Source organism: Telmatherina bonti (genome assembly GCF_933228915.1).
Source record: "Telmatherina bonti genome assembly, chromosome: 10".
NCBI lineage: Eukaryota > Metazoa > Chordata > Actinopteri > Atheriniformes > Telmatherinidae > Telmatherina > Telmatherina bonti.
This window is the reverse complement of record NC_136628.1, coordinates 13064182-13085992: the sequence shown is the minus strand read 5'-3', so window position 1 is coordinate 13085992 and position 21811 is coordinate 13064182. Positions and strand designations below refer to the sequence as shown.

General features: G+C 38.7%; 1 protein-coding gene across 1 annotated transcript; it reads left to right on the top strand.

Moving 5' to 3' along the window:
* The first annotated feature begins 2311 nt into the window (after nt 1–2311).
* Nucleotides 2312–20744, top strand: znf346 (zinc finger protein 346). Its single transcript, XM_079248214.1, has 7 exons — nt 2312–2376; nt 6525–6628; nt 7812–7901; nt 9505–9652; nt 9827–10042; nt 10178–10277; nt 17859–20744. The coding sequence occupies exons 1-7, from the start codon at nt 2319–2321 to the stop codon at nt 18184–18186; spliced, it is 1044 nt and encodes a 347-aa protein (XP_079104340.1). The 5' UTR covers nt 2312–2318; the 3' UTR covers nt 18187–20744.
* Nucleotides 20745–21811: the final 1067 nt, after the last annotated feature.

Below are 21811 nucleotides of genomic sequence, written 5' to 3'. Positions count from 1 at the left end.
TCATCCGCCATGACTCTCATGGCTGCCCTCTCAGCTCCACCTCTTTGACCATATTTGTATTTTCTGGGCGAGACGACGCGCATGACGCTGCCAACATGGCGATGGTATGAACCGCCCACCGAGCTTGTATTCAGCTCTTCAGAAACCTATGGGTGACGTCACGGAGACTCCGTCCATCTCTTTAAATACAGTCTATGGTCTGCATCCATTTTCTCCCAACTCAAACTGTAGACAGCGTGTATTACGGATTTGGTTCTTACGGACTAATAACATTACAAAAACTATTCTGCCATACTCGAAGTTTAATTCAGTTCTCTGTGATGCATCCATTCTTCAGAGCTTTTAAAAAAGGTAGTGTTGCTCCTGCTTCCACCAGTAGCAATGGAGCTGCTAGTACCTCACAGACAGCAGCTAAAACACAGCTAATGACACCCTTATCAGTAAGCACTGCTTCTCCTCCCTTGTGTGCTGGTCCCTTAATGCAGCCTACTAAGTAAGGTCTCCCTAGTGATTTAAATGGCAATGCACCCTCTCAGCCAATACTAAGTAGCTACCCAAAGTGTGCATTTGGAACAACATTAAGATCATTAGCATCTGCTAATGAGAAGGATGTTGTTTTTACATTAACTGGTTTTAACAACTGGAAAGCAGCACTTGATCGAGAAAAGGGGCTACAGAGGCATGTGTCCAGTTATAACCATGTCCATACTTCCAGCATTTGGACTCAGCACAAAAACAGAGAGGCTGCAGGGGGGACTGTTGACTCTTTGCTGGTTGGTAAAACACAACTTGAAAAAAACCATTACTATGTCAAGAGTGTAGGCAATGCTGTGAAGTTTCTCTGTGTCAATGATTTGGGGCTGCGTGGGACTGCAGAAACTCTGACATATGACAGGCCTACAGCTGAGGGTGATTGTAGGAGCCTAAATACAATGATGAAATTGCTTCAGGTTTGTTTCTAAAACTGATGGAATACACATTAGAGAAAGTTGAAAAACTGGTAAACATTGCTAAAAGTATCCCAAAAAATGCGAAATACACATCTAAGGATATTCAAAATGAAATAATTCAAACATTGGCAGACATGGTGCTCGGAGAAGTCAAGAAAATATGTGAAATGCACGTGACGTTAATCTAGATGGGTGATTGACGTGATGTTAGGTCACAATGGACAAAAGACCAAAGAAACCATCAGGCGCCCAATTCAGAAGGAGAAGGAAAGAAGAAATAAACGCTGAAAAGATAAAGGTAAGCAAGAGTGACGTTAATTGTAATTAATGTGAAGGTAAATATTAAGGCTTAAAAACCAACGTTTAGGTCTTGCTGAGTACCTTACCGCCTTCTGCTCCTCATCAGAAATCAATGATGATTATGATCATTAATGAATATGTCATTGATGTTTTGTTGGAGGCAGTAGATTTCACACACATGTCTATAACATATAGTAAATACAATGTCAAAAATACACAAAAAAAAAAATTTGAAAAGTGTTTCCGCCCGGTTTCGAACCGGGGACCTTTCGCGTGTTAGGCGAACGTGATAACCACTACACTACGGAAACCGATGGCAAATAACACCGGGACCAAGAATCAAATATGTCATATTCAGGACACCTACGTGGACCCAGGATATGTTGTGAGTATTGATAACATTTTTTTACACATTATATTTAAGTATTATTAAATTATATGGATTCGTGGTATTCAATAACTTATTAGATGTTGACGCTGCAAAAAGAAAAACAACCACGGTAAAATGTGGTGTCATAGTATGAAGGACACGTAAAAACTTTAAAAAGCCCATTGTTGTGTAGTTATTTTGCATCGTAACCACACTGATACCGTGGATTGCGTCTACCAGTCAATGAAAATAATTTGTCTCCATCTTGTGGCAGACTTTGGCAGCGACTCAAAAATTTGCACGCTAGAACTTTCTTTTAATCAAGAGAAAGACTCTAAAAACAAACCATGCTTTTAACAGATATTCAGAATTTTATTATGATTTCATTGTGATTCTTTCAATTTGTTACTGCCTTTTACTTTTCATTGCTATCCTTGCACCATAATAATGTTTATAATATTTTATGTAAAGCACCTAAAGTCTTGTACCTGAAATGGGTTATACAAATCACTTGTTTTTACCATGATCTCAGTTAAAACCACAAGTTAAAACAAAACACAACAAAACTGTTCTTTATGTTGAAGACCCATTCCCACTGCACGCGCATGTTTTCTGAAGTCGTTGAACGCCTCGCGCTTTTGCTTGTGCTCATTGTTGGCGCATGCGTTGTTGAAAGCAGTCGGTGGAGCGCTGAAATAATGGCGGAGAAGATGCAGACCGACGATTTTCCTTACCTACCTTCGGGGTTAGCGGAGGGTATGACCTGTAGCTTTACCTCTTTCATGTTTACATTAATAAATACCAGTTTTAATGCACCTAGTTGAAGTTTCTGTGACCATAGCCTGCAAGGCCATGGTTGTTTTTAGCCTTCTTAGCTAAGCTTTAGCCGGTGGCTCGGGATGAGCGCAAGGCTTTGCTAAAAACGTGCTAAGCTAAACTAGCCGTAGCTTTTCAGGCTCCAAGGTCGATGAGAGCATGTCTGCATCCGTTGTTTCCTCAGACTAATTAGGAGTGTAGCTTTCTGCTTGTGCGTTACTGAGGTTTTATGTAAGCTTTTTACGATCCCTGACAAGCTTCTTTTAGGTTATTGGCCAGTGGAGCTTTTCTGCATGTTGGGTGTAGCGTGGATAGCAGGCGGCTTAACGAGGTGCACACGCTACTGTACGTCTGATCTTTTGAATGGATACCTTCCCGGTTTAACTTTGTATGAACTAGCTTGCAATTTTAACCCAGAAAACTAGGAGACACTGCTTGTACCTGTGCACAATACTGCACAGCTTTATTTGTGTTGGACTGCTAAGGAGGGAATCATCTAAGTTCTGCAACACACGTTGTAAAACTTATAAGTCAACTCTTAGCGTCATTTTATGGGTCATTTAATGAATAAAACGAGACTAACCCCCATTTTTCTTTTGTTTTGAAAAGATTTTAATGTGAAGATTTCACATTCTAAAAATTCCCCCCTCTAAACCATCATGTGTTAATATCTGAATCACAAGGAACTGGCAAAAAAAGAAGCTTTTTTTCCAGTTGCAAACTCGAAAGCGCTATTAATATGTTAATAAATGGTTTTCAAATATATCTCAGCCGCCTTATATTGTGATCTGTTACTCTCCTCAGTGATTTATTAATTAGTTGAAATTGCTGCTTGGGGAGGTGTAATTGAGAACATTTTACTTTGAATTCTTGTTATTCAGTTTTTGTTGTAAGTTTACAAGTTATACCCCTTGTTATACCTTTTATTGCTTTGATAGGCTACTTAGCAGAATGGAGGTCTATCTTTTGGCTTTCCTTAAATGCCAGTCCACTTTAACTCTTCTCTAAAATGATCTAAGTACATTGTAGTTTCCACTTTTGCCACATATTTACAGTACTGTGTGAAAAGTCTTAAATCCCTCTTTCTTTGTAATTGTATATTACCAAAAATATTGGATGAAAGTGCTCAGAGTTAAGATATTTACAACTGCCTGTCATTCAGGGTACATGTCTTTCAGGTTTACCATTGGATTTTTTGCCTATTCTTCCAAGTTATGCCACAGATTCCAAGTTAACTTAAGGGCTGGGTTTGACTCTGGTAATCCAACACATTCAAACATCCACTTGGCTTCGGGGGCATTTAAACTGCCACTGTTTGGTCTGCTTTAAAGTGGAACTATTATGTGCATTTCAGGCTAATTTATTTTTATTTCTGAGACCAGAAGGGCTGGGATTGATCAAGTTATTGTCACAAATCTCTTTATTTACTTCAGACCGACCCTCTCCGTAGGCTGTCAGATCAGCCTGTGGGCAAAACGAGTGGATTGACACTCTTCCGCATTAAGCCCCGCCTCCCGCCACTGTACTACACCGGGAACGCGCACCGCAACTGCTTTTTGCTGTCATTGTAACATCTCATAAACAGAAGGATTAGGCTAATATAAACTCAATTAAAAAAACAAAATACACATAGCATATAGCCCTACATGTTGGAACCTGAATCAGACCCTGAAAACAAAGTGGAAAACAGCAACCCACAGCAACGAATGCAGCAGGATGTCTCTTTGGTAAACTCACCAGCCATCGTTGGAAATAACTTCATCCGACGTTTTCCACCCGCCTGATGTATTTATACATGCCCTTGTTAACCACTAGAAGGTAACCAATCACCAAACCTTATCCCCCGAGACGTCACAAGGATTTCCAAGTAGAAAAAACTCTAAAACGACGCGTTTTTCGTCACCATGGAAACCGAGAGCGTGAGCGTGAACTCAAACTCAAACTCAAACATGCGTTTAGGTGATAAAAAACAGTGCCGTTCACATGTCTGATGAGGATTCAACACTGTAACACTGTAGAAAGCTCAGAAAACTCCAAATACCATAATAGCACCCCTTTAAGCTTCCATGGATAGTCTGGTTCATGTGATCCAAACGGACCGGACTGGTTCGCTTGAAATTGGGATATCTCTGTTTGCTTGAATGTGAACTCTGCTACGTTGTGCTGACAATGTAAAAGCAAGGAGATTACCTCCTTCTAGTGAGCAACTATTGAAAGTGTGTGAGATGGTGGTTTTGTCCGCTTTTGTAAAGTGCAGTGTGTATGCAAACCAAAGGAGGGTTTTCAAACATTTTTGGAGTTCGTTGCCCAATCCCAATAGTTTCCCGGACTATTCTGATAGTCCCATATCTCATTGAAACAGGTTTTCCACAAGAATTTCTCTGTATGAAGGACCATCTGTAATTTCCTCAAATCTGACCAGTTTCCCCAGTCACAGCTAATAAAAAGCATCTGCCCTGCATGATGCTCCTACCTCCATGCTTCACCCTGGCCCATGTGTGTGCAGTGTATAGTTTATAGTGGTGCTATGGACATTTACAGCAGGTGCAGCTTATTGTACAGGTGTTGCAACAGAAAAAAATCATGCTTATCACTGTACAAACCTTGTTTGTCATCTCCATCCACACCCACTTCCATGCTACACTCATGAGTTTGTTGACTTTTCCTGGTTTGTATCTTCTAAGCTGCATCGGTATTTCTTTCATTCTTCCTCCTGCGAGTCAGTAGCGTGAAGCGTGAACTCCTCAGAGCGACACACTCAACACCATCTCAAACAGTGGGGTTGTCTTAACATTCGCAACATGAGTTAAACCCTCATGCGTTGTCTGCCATCAACGCACACTTATCAGGATACAGTTTGCTTAGGTCTCACTCTTCTGGAAAGGAATTCTGATTAATCCTGGGGTAGATCATCACTCACCTGGATTAACCTCAATACAGAGGTTTAAGTAGAAATCCCCTGCGCTTCTGTTTTGGTGTTATTTTCTTTACAGACATTTAATTGATTTATTGATTGATTTTAATATATGTGTGTTAATAGGAAACAAATAAACGACAATCTCCACAATTTGCAAACCACTGTAAATGGAAATATGGCATTATAAACCAAAAAGAAAAGGTGTCATTTGATAATATGCTTGAGCCAATATTTGCATTGATAACCTTTACTCTTCAACACAGCTGGAACCTTCTTAGATAAGCCTTAATTTCACAAGAAAGGGAAATGGAGTAAAAAGGATTAGATGAAGGCTTCAAAAGCACCCATCACATCCCTTGTCAGCCCCCCATTTCTCAGGGACACTGCATTTAGTTACTGTTTAATTTATTCAGTTTACTGTTAAGTTTTCAGGCCTGCTGCTGCTTTTGTCCTTCACCTGTCCAGTTTCCAATTTCTTGTAAGGACACCATGCTGACATATTTCATGTTTGTAGCAGATAGTTCTTTGGGGATCGCTTCATTAGTGCAAATACAGTTTTATGACCATCAAACTGCTGCCTTTTGGGATTTTTTTAAGAGCAAAGGTGTGTTTTTGTGATGGGCTACTGGTGACAAAATGTCTGAACAGCAGAATAATGTCTTTTGAAAGTGGTGTTTAGACTAAAGCTTGAAGAATAACTTTTAAAACGGACGCTGTTGTACAATTTACAAAGGGTTGTCACGCATATGGAAACTTAAAGTTGCTCCTGCACACCATCCTTTTGTAAAACATCTATTTGCCTTTATGCACCTAGTTGAATAAAGGATCTCAAATTGTCGGAGCCAACTATGGTTATGCAGAGATGGTCTTAAAATATGCTTCTGCATCTTGGCAATACTTGTTCGCTGACGACTGCGGGTGGCTTCTGGTATCCGTATAGCAGGATTTGCTGCTGATGAAAGCAGAAGCTGTTCCCCAGAGCTCGGTGAATTGAAACAAATATCATGACCAATAACTTTGCACGTGCTCGATGTGTTGCTTTTCCGTTTAGAAATTAAGAGTATCTTGAGCTTAGCGATTATAATTGATAGCTCTTTACATTGTTGTATGATTGCATTTCCCCAAAAGATGTAACCTAATTTAAAATCTGTTATTTTTCTCCCCCCTGCAGTTAATAAGATGATAAAGGAGCATGGCGACCTGTTTTCTGACTCCCAGTGTAAAGTCTGCAGTGCTGTCCTCATTTCTGAAACTCAGAAGTTGACTCATTATCAGGTCAGTGCGCCCAGTTTCCTGCTGCTGTTTTACCATCGGGGGACTTAACTCACATGCTTAATTATCTGCCTAAAGGTGTGATTATATAAATCACTCTGCATCGAAAACTGCAAAAGCATGCCCACATGGGGCTGACTGGGGTTATGTTCCAGTAGGTAATTTGAATCATGAACAAATCATGGCAAATTGTCTACTGAAAAATATATTAATAAAACAACTCGGCTGTAGTTTCAGCTCTGTAAAATTACAAATTAAATATAGCTCATGAGAACAGAACAGATGTTTAACCAGCTTATACTCGGCAGAGACGGGAGATTTCTGGCCACACTCCTGATTAAATGTGGCCCCGATGCACATTTTTATATCCAGCCAACTAAGGAATGGATAAATGGAAGATCATTATCAAATCAAATTTTATTTGTATAGCACTTTTCATACAAAAGCATATAAAAGTACTTGACATTAAAAATTAAAATCAGTTTCACATTTAAAAACACACACACACACACACATTACCCACACACGCACACAACCCAACCCTTCCCCTGACCATTAATGCCAAAATAAAAACTAATAACTTTAGTTCATTTGTTCTTGTATTTTAGTTTTATAAAAAGATTAACAAAAATGACCAGGAAAAGGTAATCAACATTCATTTAAAAAAAACAAAACAAACAGAAATAGTCATTTTTTTCCTGGTGAAATACCCTGACATTTATTTATTTATTGACTGGAATCAAGATTTCTGCAATCGTACTGAAGTGTAACCAAACTGAACTAAACTTAGTTTCGAAAACTGGCTGAAATGTAAGTTTTTAGATTTAAGTGGAAAATATGTTGCGTCTTTTTTAAAGTTTTAATGACCTAATGACCTAGTTATTTGGTTAAAAAAGCATTTATTTTTAATGATTTAAAAAAAAAAGGAATGGCTGAAGCAGTAAATTTTCCCTTTGTTACGTATGTCTACTGTGATAATTAGTATGTGGGTGACACATTATTTGGATGTCAGTATGGAAGTGTGACGTATTCTAAATATTCAAGACATTTGATAAGAAATATGTGTCTGTGGCAGTAAATATTTCTTACGAAGACTCCAAATATTATCAACATTATCCAAAAGTTTAATGGTTCACTGTAGTTACTGTTTGTCCTGCTTTACAACTTCCTGTGTTTTTCGTTTCAGAGCAAGAAACATGCCAACAAGGTGCGACGTTACTTTTCTCTGCAAAGCGAAAAAGAAGTGGCCGTCAAGAAGCTAAAGACAAGTGAGACTGTGAGTAAAACTGAAATGTGTCTTTGAAACTAAAGAAACATGAAGAAAATGCTGCTGGACAAACATTTAATGCTTTGTTATTGGTCACTTTACATTCATTGGAATCAGTCTTCATTCAAAATCTATATGATAGACAGATACTTTATTTATATTATCTTGAGCAGATTAAGATGGTTTATCATCTTTGGGTTTTTTAAAGGCATTTTTTTTCAACATTTTGTCTTCTGAAAGGTAAATCCTTAAAATCTGCTCATTCAAAAATCGCTTGAAATATTTTTTTAAAATATATATATATATATATATATATATATATATATATATATATATATATATATATATAGATGTGGGTAGTTCAATTCCATGCCCTGACTACAAGCCGAAGTGTGACTTGACAAGACACTGACGCGCCTTGATGTGAGCGTGTGTGTGAATGTGACATGTAGTTTAAAGCACTTTGAGTGGTGAGGGTTACTAGAAAAGCACAGTCCATTTACCACGTATGTGTCAAGGAGAGCTGTGAGTTTGAATGAATTTTAATAAATTTATTATTATTCATTATTACTGGTTATTTCTGTCACATCTCCAACCATCTAACATCTACATCTATTTCAGTGGGAAATATTCGGTTAAACTCGGGCAATTTTGACTTAACCTTGTTCATAGCAAAACAAGATAATTAGTAGATAAAGGCTACATTATTTGTTAATATTCATTTTAAATGCAGGCACAAAGGATACCGTTGAATCTATTTTGCTCAAGAAGTATCCAGACTGGGTGAAATAACCCAGTAGTATTGGAGCTGCAGCAATGATGAAAGATGTTTGAATTATATATTCACAAGGGAAAAGGTGCTCTAGCGCTTCCTGAAAGATCTCCTTTGATCATTAAATACCTGGATGGAAGAAAGGCGATCAGTATTTCCCACAATTCCCACAAGTGACTGCAGCTTTCAAAGGGATGCTCAATGATGTTTATCCATTTGCACTAAAATGGATGTATACCTATAAAATGAGGACATATTTATCTCAATGCAGCACAGGCCTGATTTTCTCCTGCCACTTTTACTGAACCCCAATGTCTCACCGAAGTTTAGGAAAAAACATTGTGTCTTTTTGATGGTTCAACTGTACTCAGTCTGCGTAAGCAGCAATCATGTAGTCAATCCAAACAGTTAAATCGTGCCACCCTCTTGTTGTTTATTCTAATCTACCCACAGGCTTTGCTGAATTTAAGAAATTTTATCAAACATATGATTTCATTACATATAAATACACCACAAGTGATCACTTGTCGTATATTTGAGTCACTTAAATGACAGAATGCGATCGCCAAGAAGACTCGCAAAACATTTTTTTTCTGATGTGCCAGGTGCGGCTTTGATGTGCATCACAAGACGCAAGCTGCATACAGAAACCATAAACATGTAGTTTGGTTTCATGGCACCTTTAAATATAACGTATGATGCTTTCCAATGAGAGAAAGTTTCTGCTTTTGAAGTCCGTTAGCCCAGAGTAGCAGCAGTAGCACATAGTCGATCCTTTCCGAGTGAAACCAGATGCCTCCTGAGCTGTAAATGTTTTATGCTTTGTGTCTTTGTCAGCAGGACTGCAACAATGGAGACACAGACCGGATGAAGGCATGTAATTTATGTCAGATGACCTTCTCTTCTCCAGTAATGGCCGAGTCTCACTATCAGGGCAAATTTCATGCCAAGAGACTGAAGATGAAAACGGTTGAATCTCAGCCACCAGGTCTGTTCTTTCTCTTTTGTGCCATTCATAAACGTCAGCTCTACACCCAGTTTCTCCTCTATTTATTGAAATGTTTGCTCCCTTTACTCCTTTATGTCCTACGTTTATAATCTGCATTTTTGTAAAAGTTGTAGAAACTGTGATCGAATTGTTTTCAATCTGTCTCCATTTCAGCATCTCAGACAGCAAAGCCGAAGGAAAAACCTGCAGATGTTTCAAGCGGCGTTACGTCGACAGACAACAACAACGATCCAGACCGCTTCTGCTCCATCTGCAAGGCCCCTTTCAACAACCCGCTCATGGCCCAGCAGCACTATGCGGGCAAAAAACATAAAAAACGGATGACCAAGCTGAAACTGATGGAGACATACGGCCCCTCCACTGCAGCTGGTCAGCATTCGCAGTCCTACATTTTTATATCTGGCTCACAAACCTGAAGTATAAGAACCTTCATTGGGCAGCCACGACTCCTTTAGTCTTTAAAAACACACTGTCAGATCTCTAACCAAGTTTCTGTTTCTACAGCTTCCTCAGAAAATGGTTACCCGTGTACCATCTGCAACATTGAGCTGAACTCTGTGGAACAGTACCAGTCCCATGTCAGCGGTGCCAGACATAAGAACCAGTAAGCACACACTTTTTTTTTAAATTTTTTTTTTTTTTTAAACCTTTATAAGAAATGGATTTAACAAGAAAAATCTGACTTAATGTTATTTATGATGTTTAGTCATATTCATGTTAATATTCGGTGGTTTAGAGAAGTATTTAACCCACTTTACAGTTTTCTGCCTGGAAAGTTTGCAGCCTGAAGTTAAATGGATTTTCCTTTCATTCTATCTGCAAACAAACTAAAAATTAGGGGTGGAGAATCAAGTTAAAAAAAAAAAAATCCAAAATCTGGATTTTTTGCTTCACAATTTAAAATAAATATTTATAATATATATATAATTTATATATATATATATATATATATATATATATATATATATATATATATATATATATATATATATATATATATATATATATAATATATATATATCATAATATATATATAATATATATATATAATATATAATAATATAATTTATAATATTTATAATAAATATTTTTGTTAACAAACAGATTTTTTTTTTAATAAATAAAAATAATTCCTTATTGATATTTTGTCATTTTTAAAAATAGTTTTTATTGATCTTTTTACTTGTCTTCTTGGGCATTATAGCAGCAGAATGATGGTCTGGCTACTCTGTTATTGTTTCCTAATTGAAATTTAGAAAAATAACAAGCAATACAAGTTTTGTTCATGTCGCAATTTAAATCAAATCAGCCCAAATAATTTCTCAGTTCTTTCCATCTTACAGATAGATAATGATGTATGTAATAATAATGAATTGAAAATCTTTTTGAATCGAGAATCGATTCCGAATCAAATCGTCAGCTCAAACATAGGAAACGAATTGAATTGTGAGTTGTTGTTAGATTCACATCCGTACTAACATGCAGAATATTTGTTGTTGTGAAACAGACAAAAAATGATGATAATAATGGTTTTAAAAAAGTTTGGTACACAAACCAGTATTACCAGTGATGTTGGTAGGTTTTCAGCAACATCCTACCATGTTGGATGTTGCTATATATTCTATTCTATTCTATTCTATTCTATTCTACAGTCATTTAGCAGAAGCTTTTATCCAAAGCGACTTACGTATGAGCGAGAACAACACAAGCACTAAATTCAATTCAATTCAATTCAACTTTATTTATATAGCGTCAAATCACGGCAATGCCATCTCAAGACGCTTTACAGACAGAGGGGAAAACATAATGAAGGCCAATTCATAACAGCCTATATAAGGAAACCAACAGATTGAGTTGAGTCCAACTCAATTTCCCATCCTGAGCAAGCACACTGGCAACAGTGGGAAGGAAAAATCTCCCTTTTAACAGGAAGGAAACCTCCGGCAGAACCCGGCTCAGGACAGGCAGCCATCTGCCTCTGCTGTGTGGGGGGAAGAGGACAGAAAGACAACAGACAACAGGAACTGCTACTCCCGGCCAGGGAGACCTGCTGAGACAAGAGACATACATGTTAATGATGCAACACTGTTATGGGGGGGGGGGGGGGTAAAAGAAAGAGATAAAGAGAAAAAGAAAGAAGCTCAGTGTATCAGGAAATGTCCCTCAGCAGTCTAAACCTATAGCAGCATAACTAAGGGATGCTAACCATCCCTAGCTATAGGACTTATCAAAAAGATAAGTCTTCAGCCTAGTCTTAAAGGTGGGGAGGGTGTCTTCTTCCCTAACACTAACTGGGAGCTTATTCCATAAGAGAGGAGCCTGATAACCAAAGGCTCTGCCTCCTGCTCGGCTCTTTGAGACTCTAGGAACCACAAGTAAGCCTGCAGTCTGCGAACGAAGTACTCTACTTGGTATATAAGGAACAATGAGGTCTTTGATATATAGTGGTGCCTGGTTGTGGAGGGCTTTATATGTAAGGAGAAGGATTTTAAATTCTATTCTAGATTCAACAGGCAGCCAATGAAGAGAGGCTAAAACTGGAGAAATATGATCTTTCCTGCTGGTTCTGGTCAGGACTCTGGCTGCAGAATTCTGGATCAGCTGAAGGCTTTTCAGGGCATATTTAGGACAGCCCAGTAATAGAGAGTTACAGTAATCTAGTCTCGAAGTAACAAAAGCGTGAACCAGTTTTTCTGCATCACTCTGAGACAGAATGTCCCTAATTTTGGCTATATTACATAAATGAAAGAAGGCTGTTTTAGTAACCTGTTTAATATGTGGGCCAAAGGACAGGTCAGGGTCAAATATTACTCCAAGGTTTCTCACTGTAGCACTGGAAGCTAAAGTAATGCCATCCAGGTTCATTACAAAACCGGAAAATTTAGCTCTGAGTTTTTCAGATCCAACGAGAATTACTTCAGTCTTATCTGAGTTTAAGAGGAGAAAATTTCTAGACATCCAAGTCTTTATGTCTATGAGACAATTTTGTAGCCTATTGGGCTGATTTGTTTCATCTGGTTTAAAGGATAAGTATAGTTGAGTATCATCTGCATAACAATGAAAGTTTATTCCATGCTGTCTAATAATTTTGCCTAAAGGGAGCATATATGGCGTGAAGAGTATTGGTCCAAGTACAGAACCTTGAGGAACTCCATAACTTACTGTAGTTTGGGAGGAGGACATGTCATTTACATGAACAAACTGAAGTCTATCAGATAAATATGATTTAAACTAGCTTAACGCTGTACCTGTAATTCCAATCACCTGTTCTAGTCTTTGTAACAGAATGTTATGATCGACTGTATCAAATGCAGCACTAAGATCAAGCAAGATAAGTACGGACACAAGTCCTTTGTCTGAGGCCATAAGAAGGTCATTAGTAACTTTCACCAATGCTGTCTCAGTACTATGATGAGCTCTAAATCCTGACTGAAACTCCTCGCATAAATTATTTCTGCTCAGGTGGGCATGTAGCTGAGCTGAAACTATTTTCTCCAGAATTTTGGACATAAACGGGAGGTTAGATATAGGTCTATAATTTGCTATCACCTCTAGATCCAGAGATTGCTTTTTAAGTAAAGGCTTGATTACAGCAGTTTTAAATGATTGTGGTACATATCCTGTCACTAAAGACATATTGATAAGACTTAGTAGTGATGTATCAATTAAAGGGAAAATGTCCTTAAAGAGGCTCGTTGGGAGAGGGTCTAAGATACAGGTGGATGGTTTAGATGAAGCTATTATTTTAGTTAATTCAGAGGGTTGGACAGGACAGAAACTATTTAGACACAAGTCAGATCCTGGTTCTAAGGATGCTTCGGAGACCACAACAGGCTCAACATTATAGGTAGAAAGAAGAGTATTGTGAATTTGATCTCTAATAGTGTCAATTTTATTCCTGAAAAAATACATGAAATCATCACAGCTAAGTGAGAAAGGAATACATGGCTCCACAGCGCTCCGGCTCCTAGTAAGCCTAGCTACAGTGCTGAAAAGAAACCGAGGGTTGTTTTTGTTTTCCTCTATCAATGATGAATAATAAGCTGTTCTTGCTGTACGTAAGGCTTTTTTGTATACGATTAAACTTTCTTTCCAGGTTAAGTGAGACTCCTCTAGTCCTGATGAACGCCATCTGTTTTCCAAACGCCTTGATGCCTGTTTTAGAGCTCGAAGCTGGGAATTAAACCAGAGAGCCTTCATAATCTTACCTAATTTCTTCTTCTTTAGGGGAGCAACATTATCCAAGGTTGTACGCATTGAAGCTGTTATAGTATCAGCATGTTGATCAATCTGAGCAGGAGTAAGGCTTAAAGGGGGACTCTCAGTCATGCTAACACATGCTAGAGGTGGAAAAATTGATTCAATTGATTGTTTAAATTTTGTAATATTATTGTCTGATAAACATCTACTATAGTAGAATTTATTTTTGGTCAGTGAGTAATCAAATAAAGTGAATTCAAAGGTTAACAAGAAGTGATCGGACAAGACAGGGTTTTGAGGAAATACTTTGAGCTTATCAGTCTCAATACCATATGTTAGAACAAGATCAAGAGTGTGACCATGAGAGTGAGTGGCTCCATTGACATTTTGTGAAAACCCAATTGAGTTTAGAATAGAGCTAAAGGAAATGTTTAAACTATCATTTTCAACGTCAACATGAATATTAAAATCACCTAGTACAATGACTTTTTCAGTAGTCAGCACTAACTCAGACAAGAGATCAGAGAATTCGGTCAGAAACTCGGAGTAAGGTCCAGGTGGGCGATACACTAATGCTAAAAGGAGCGGTTTCTCTGAATTCCATTTTGGATGAGATAAATTTAATGTCAGGAATTCAAAGGATTTATAGTTAGTTTTGTGCTTAGGATTAATTAAAAATTCTGACTTAAAAATAGCTGCAACACCTCCTCCTCTGCCTGTAGTTCTAGGAATGTGAAAGTTTAAATAGTTAGCTGGCGTAGCTTAATTAATACTAACATAATCGTCTTGCTGTAACCAGGTTTCCGTAAGACAGAATAAATCAATGTGGTGATCACCTATCAAGTCATTGACTAATAAAGACTTATTTGGGAGGGATCTAATATTCAGTAGGCCACACTTTGTCTTATTTTCAGATTTTTATTAGATCCATTGTTTTTATTTTTATGAGGTTTTCACGATTAACCCCAGAAGTGTTTTTGTGTTGTTTAATTCTTACTGCTGGGGAGTTGTATAAGGTCGGTATGGGGTTTTGGGTGGGCGGCGGCAGGTGGGAAGCTGCAGAAAAGTGTGTAGGACTGCAATTCTGCCTCCTGGTCCCAACCCTGAGTTGTCAATTTAGCTGACTAATAAAAGAGTCCATATTGCTAGATAAGAGAGCGGCTCCATCCAACGTGGGATGGATGACATCTCTCCTAATAAGACCAGGCTTTCCCCAAAAAGCGCTCCAATTATCTATAAAACCCACGTTGTTATCGGGACACCACCTAGACAACCAGCGGTTGAAGGATGACATGCGGCTAGACATGTCATCGCTGATTAAATTTGGCAAGGGACCAGAGAAAACTACGGAGTCCGACATGCTCTTGGCAAAGTTACACACCGAAGCAACATTAATTTTAGTGACCTCCGATTGGCGTAACCGGGTGTCGTTACCGCCGACGTGAATTACAATCTTACGGTATTTACATTTAGCTTTAGTCAGCAGTTTCAAATACGGTTCGACGTCGCCCGCTCTGGCCCCAGGAATGCATTTGACTATGGTCCCCGGTGTCTCTAGAGCCACGTTTCTGACTATGGAACTACCTATAATCAGGGTTTCTGCCTCAGCGGATGTGTCACCGAGCGGGGAAAATCTGTTAGAAACGTGAACAGGTCGGTGGTGGCCAGTGGGTTTTGGTTTGGGGCTACGCTTCCGCCTGACCGTCGTCCAGCCCGCCTCGGCTCCCGGCTGCGCGGGAACTGCTGAGGGACGGCTCGGGATGGCTGCCAGCTCCGCACTGGCTAATGGGGGCTTGCTGACTAACTGCTTCCCTAACTGAGTGCGGAGCTGGGCTTCTAACTCACAGAGCCTCCCCTCCAAGGCTGCCAAGCTGCTACACTTAATACACCTACCGTTATCACTAAAGGAGGCGGAGGAGTAGCTAAACATCAGACACACCGAGCAAGAAAAGGTAGGGGTGTGGGAAGAGAGCTAGCAGCCATGATAAAACCGAGTGCTTGAGCTGTTTAAGTCAGTAAACAGAAAGCCAAAGATCCCAAAAATAAATGCAATATATAGAACAGTGGTTTGGGAAGATATTGTGCGCTAAAGTGAGTGGTTGGTTAACAATAGATAGAAGTTAGAAAGAAGTTAAAGGAGCCAACGGCTCGTAGCAATCCGCAGTGACACACGCTAGGCAAACAGGAAATGACACAATACGTTACCGCAACGTCAGCGCGTCAGCACTAAATAAAACAGTAAAGGACATTGTAGGAAGGTGCTAGAGGACTGTCCAGTTGGACGCAGGTCCTTCCATGAAGGGCTACAGGCTTTTTTTTTTAAATTTTATTTTATTTTTTATAATATATGTATGTTTGTACAGTTGTGCTCATTATTATTTATTCATACCCTCTCATTAAAGAAGGGGAAAAAAAAACAGCTGCCTGTACAATAAACTGAAATTGACTAAAGAAACAATAAATAAAGATTTTATGAAAATCATTACATTATTTTCTAATTCTGGTTCAATAGAAATATTTATTTTAAAAAGCAAACAAATAATATAATTTATTACATATTACATCACTCATAAACTAATATTTAGTTGAACAATCCTTTAATGTTTCCGTTCCAGTCAGGTGTTTTCTGTTCCTCTGTCAGACTTCTGCACCTGTTGACAGGTATTTTGTCCCACTGTTCAACAGAAAAGTGGTCTGATTTGTCCACGACCAATTTGTTTTTGGTTTTTTTTTCTTTCTTCAACTCAATTAAATGAAAAAACAGTGTCTTATATCACTAAATTATATTTGTGCAAATTTTTAGTTATTCCTTTTTTAAGTCTCCAGTTATTTGAGTGACTGTTGTAAATTCAGCCTTTTCTTTAATGAAAGGGGATGAACACATACGAGCACAACTGTATGAATGGCAAATTTGCTTAATGATGAAAGAAAATGATACAGGATTTACATAATATAATTATAATATATTTTATAAATATTTTATTGAATTGTGACAAAGCGGCCTCGTCACATTGGATGCCTGCAGACATCCCTACATCCAGCCACACACACTCGTGCACACTAAGTGTTGGTAACTTACAGCATGTTGACCTGTTCCCTGCTAGCTGGGAAAACCCGAAGTTTCGTCCGGCTGTGCTTAAAATGCGGATAGATGCCGCAATGCGTCAGTGACGTCATGTGACGCCCTGAAAACGCAGCATCCCGGCGTATTGTGGGGTTTAATGTTGTTATAAAGGGTTCATTATTGTAATGTCAACAAGGTTTAAATGTATCCAGTGTGGAATGTATCTGTTCAAATATTTGTGTACGGAACCAACAGGAACAGAAGAAAAATCATGTTAATTGAGAAGCTTCCTGTTAGGGGAGGAGCATGAGGTTTATAGGGACTCATTCAGAGCAGGAAAGGGTGGAGAGTAGGTTGGATATTAGCAAACTGGCTTTGGAGAAATTTGTGTGGAAAATTCATGTAAATAGTGTACATATTGTACATATTTGGTCGGGAGCACTGGATATATTGTTGCACTTGGGAATAAAAACCACTTCAAAAGAGTACCGACGTTGCCATCATTCTTGTAATGCACAGAACCCCGTCACAAGAATACAATAAAATAAATCAGAAATTATGATCATGATTCTAAGTATCACTGAGAAACAAAAAAAGTATCATTGCATGTGTCTGTAGAGGAAAAATACCATATTCAAAACAAAGGTTGCATAGTTTTTTATTTCATGCATGAAAGGGTTAAACTTTCTTTTTCATTTCACTTCACCATTTTGTACCGTTACGCCAAGGTCCTGACATGAAACACACACAAAAAGAGAAGTAAATGATTAGTTATTTGCAGGTATATGAAAAACGGCAAGGTGGGTGAATACCTTTGCAATCTACAGTATTTTAGATAAATTCTTAATGGGAATCTGTTTTCACCATTTCATGCTCTCCACTGAGAAATCTCTCTAAATGAATTTAAAACTTTTGTTTTAGAGTGAAGAAATCCGGTCAGAAGATCGCAGAGAACCAGCAACCGGAAGAACAATCCCAGCAGAGCAATGACAAGTACATGGCTGAAGAGAACCAGTACACTGCGGAAGAGAACCAGTACACTGGGGAAGAGAACCAGTACACTGCTGAAGACAACGAATACACTGCTGAAGACAACCAATACACGGCTGAAGACGACCAATTCACACCTGACGACGACCAATATGCACCTACGGATGACCAGTATGGCCCTGGAGAAGAGCAGTATGATGCCAATTACCAGTACGCCCCAGAGAACTCAGAGTTCTCGGAGCAGTACCAGTATACTTGAAGCTGGACTGGGGTGGACTCCGGGGGCTTCAGTCAGGACTACAGTCTACAACCAGCCCCTTTAACTCACTAACACAGCATCAGCCCTCATGGCTCTTCAGCTCCTGTCTTACTCTCCTCTCAGTCGGTTTTTCTGCACAACAGTCATGTTTGGACCCTGGAACCAGCTCAACACAGTATTTTATTGTTTCCACCTGAGAATATGTGTTTCACTTTGTTTCCTGCTACTGAAAAAAGAGCTTTTAAAATGTGCAAATCTAAAGTTACAGTCCCCAGCAGGATGACAAATGATCCAGCTACTCTTGTAGAAGAACATCTGCTTAGCTTGTGTTACACTGACAGAAGAAGTATTGTTCATATTGATGTACATCACGGCTGGTCATGTAAATCTAGTCAATATTAGGGTTAAGTTGTCTGTTTTTATTATTTAAAACTTTTCTTTTATATTAAGGAAGACGGAAAAAAAAACCCCACCAGGCCCAAACAAAATTAAGCTGAATTATTACTGAATGAATGTCTAATCATATAGCAAAATGAATAAAAGATGCAACTAAAATTCCCCAGATCACAGATGGAAAAAGCAAAACGGGACCTAATTTAAATCTGGCTGCTCCTACGCTGATGTGCGCAGCGTTGAATGGTTTCCAGCGTTCCCTGGAAGTCCTGCCGTCACCGCTTGCAGGTGCAGCTTTGCAGCTTCGTCCTGCGGAGAGCAGACGTCGAGCTCTTGTCGACGATATACTGCTGACGAACACAAATAAAGTCCCACCGTTTATTCTGCTTGTTCGATTTGGCTCAATGCAATTATAATCTTCCACAAAATGAGAAGACGGCAGCAGAAACTTCTGATCTGCAGCTGTAAATGATCAGAACAGGAAGTCCTGAGAGCACTCCAAACATGCCAGGAACGCTAAAAGGTTTGGGAAAAGGGAAAATTGGCTGAATTTAAGTTGAAATATTTAATTCATCAGTGTTCAAAGTATTGAACTCAGCCTTGGTGTACATCAAAATGAGAAAAACTTAAATCCTTGTGGAGAAACTACTGTTAACATTTAGTTAATTCTAAGCAAGCTGTTAAAATCATACAGTTGTATCAGAAAGGAGGAATCACACAGCAAGAGGACCAGCTGTGACATGAAGCTGAGCATGTACTTAACGCTCCTCCCACAAAACCTCTGTTTTGTGCTCCTACGTGGACGATTTCATCTGGGTTTGGGATTGAGGATTAATGGTCACCGAACGGCTCAGACCAAACTTTTTCCTGTACAGACTGAGAAGCGAGTGATAGTCCATTAAGCTTCATTCTCAGCAGCTCGTCTGGCTGGCCAGAGCAGCGTTTGTGGAGGCAGGCGACATGATGACAACACATGACTGTGTGCAGAGTGGCTGGAGGCATTGTGTCAGCTGGCGATGAAGTCCGTTTTTCTTTGTTTAGCACCAACATATAACTGGTTTTATGTTTTACATCCAGTAAGCAGTGTCTCCAAAGCAAAGCAATCTCCGCTCAGTTCTCCCAACATGCAGTTAGTCAAGGTGAAGCTTTGGTCCATTTAAACTGGCAGTGATGGTGGAATTGCAAGCAGGTTCTTCTTTTATCCTTTTTTAAAAAAATTTTTTTTTATGCAACCTAGTTTATTTCCTTTTTTTTTATTACTATTTTTGTTTTTAAATAGAAATGCTTTCCTATGTTGCAATTTTTTTTCTTATATGTGCGGGCCAGGACTGATTCTCTCTCCTTTTTTCTTATTAGTTAAGTCCTAATGTGAAATATTTTCTCCCTGACATTTCCATATGCCGCTCTGGAAATAAGTAGGTTAAGCTCAGAATTAGTTGGAAAAAAAAAAAAACAAAAAAAAAAACTCTACATGTAGTGTTTTCTTATTTCCCGTCTTCAAGTGGTGAAAGATTCATTAGCTTCCCCATTGAATACTTGGAGCTCTGTATGCGGTGTCTATCAGAGATCACAATATCTACCGAGTGATGTCAAACTAGAAATTGATGTCAATATGAGAATAACATTTTTATTGTCAATTTATTCTCAAATGAATCGGTTAATAATATAGTGCTGAATGTCATCAACTGTGTCTGAAGAGAGATTTTTTAAAGTGGAATTTCTACGGACAGGGCTCGTGCATACTGTATAGAACACCATGTATGAAAGACAAAATGCCTCGTTTCAGTCTCATTGTTGGTGTGTTTGGTGTTTTGTGATCAAAGATTTACTTTCAATATGAGTTATCATTAAAGAAATGCTGCAAAAAATGTGCATAAAGTGGAGAAATGTTTTAAATGGGCATGTTTTATTTTAGGGAAAAAATGGTTGAATTAACTAAACGTTTACAAGTGAAGACGAGGTTGAATTCAGCCAACTGGTTGGTCGGCTGTACCCTGCAGATACCAGGTGAGCAGTTGATGATGAGACTGGTAGCGGGAACTAAACTGGTGAGAAGAACTGGTGTGTAAGGATACAGGTGACTGACGGCGTTACAGGCTGAAAGAAAACGACTTTGTTGAATCGGGCTGAACCAGATCTCCTTCCCGACCGCCTCCAGTCATGAAGCCCAACGACTCATCTCCATGAGTTTTCACCTTTGTCGTGTCAAATGTTTAGAGATGGAACGTTTTCTCAAATATATCCTTTTTGAAAATGATTTATTTTTACTTCTGTCAATAAATGTGTATTGCTTAATGATTTTTTTTTTCTCCACGTTTTGAAGTAAACACATTTAGATTAAAGGCATAAGGCAGAAAATAACATTCATATTTGCGTCTCCAGCCATTGTGTCTAAAACAGCTTTGCAAAATGTTGGGGTTTCTCTTGTTTACTTAATTTTTTTTTATCAGGGTTTCAAAACAGATGCTGTAAGTCTCTTTTTTTCTAGTGACTAAGTATAATTTACAACCAGTGAAAGATGGTGGATGTTGGGCTTCTGTGACTGGAGGTGGATCTCTGGGTCTGGGTTAAACGCTTCTGCACGTATCTTCGATGCTTGTGTCGCGGGGAAGCTGGAGTCTATCCCAGCTGGAGTACATGGGGAGAACATGCAAACTCCACACAGAAAAGCCACTATCCAAACCCCCTCCCCAGCCAAGGATTGAACCAGTGACCTTCTTGCTGTGAGGCCACAGTGCTAACCACTGTGCCACCGTGCAGTCAGATTTAAGTCGCTTTGGAGAAAAGCGTCTGATGATTGACAATAAAATAGAAAAGAATAGAGCACTGCAGCCACAGGTGAGGTTGTGATTTCTTAGTTTAAATAACAATTAACAATGTTGAAGGGTTTTGTTTACTAGGAAATAAAAACTTTAAAAAGAAAAACCCTAAAAACACAAATTCCCTGGCAAAGTTAGGCAGCGGAAATAAAAAAAAACAATGAATTATAGAGATCGCTAAAGAAATAGACATAAATATAAAAGGAAACTAAAAAAGCATTATGAACGATCAAACAGTGAAAATGTGAAAATATCACCACTTTCAATGCAGTGAATGGGGCAGGATGATCGTCATGTAATACACTATGTCAGAAAGTTGCTTGAATTGTACTGAGAGAAAACAGATCCTCAAGGTTCAGACAATTTACAGAAGGAGCAGCAAGAATAAATGTTTCCCCTGTTTACTACAGACA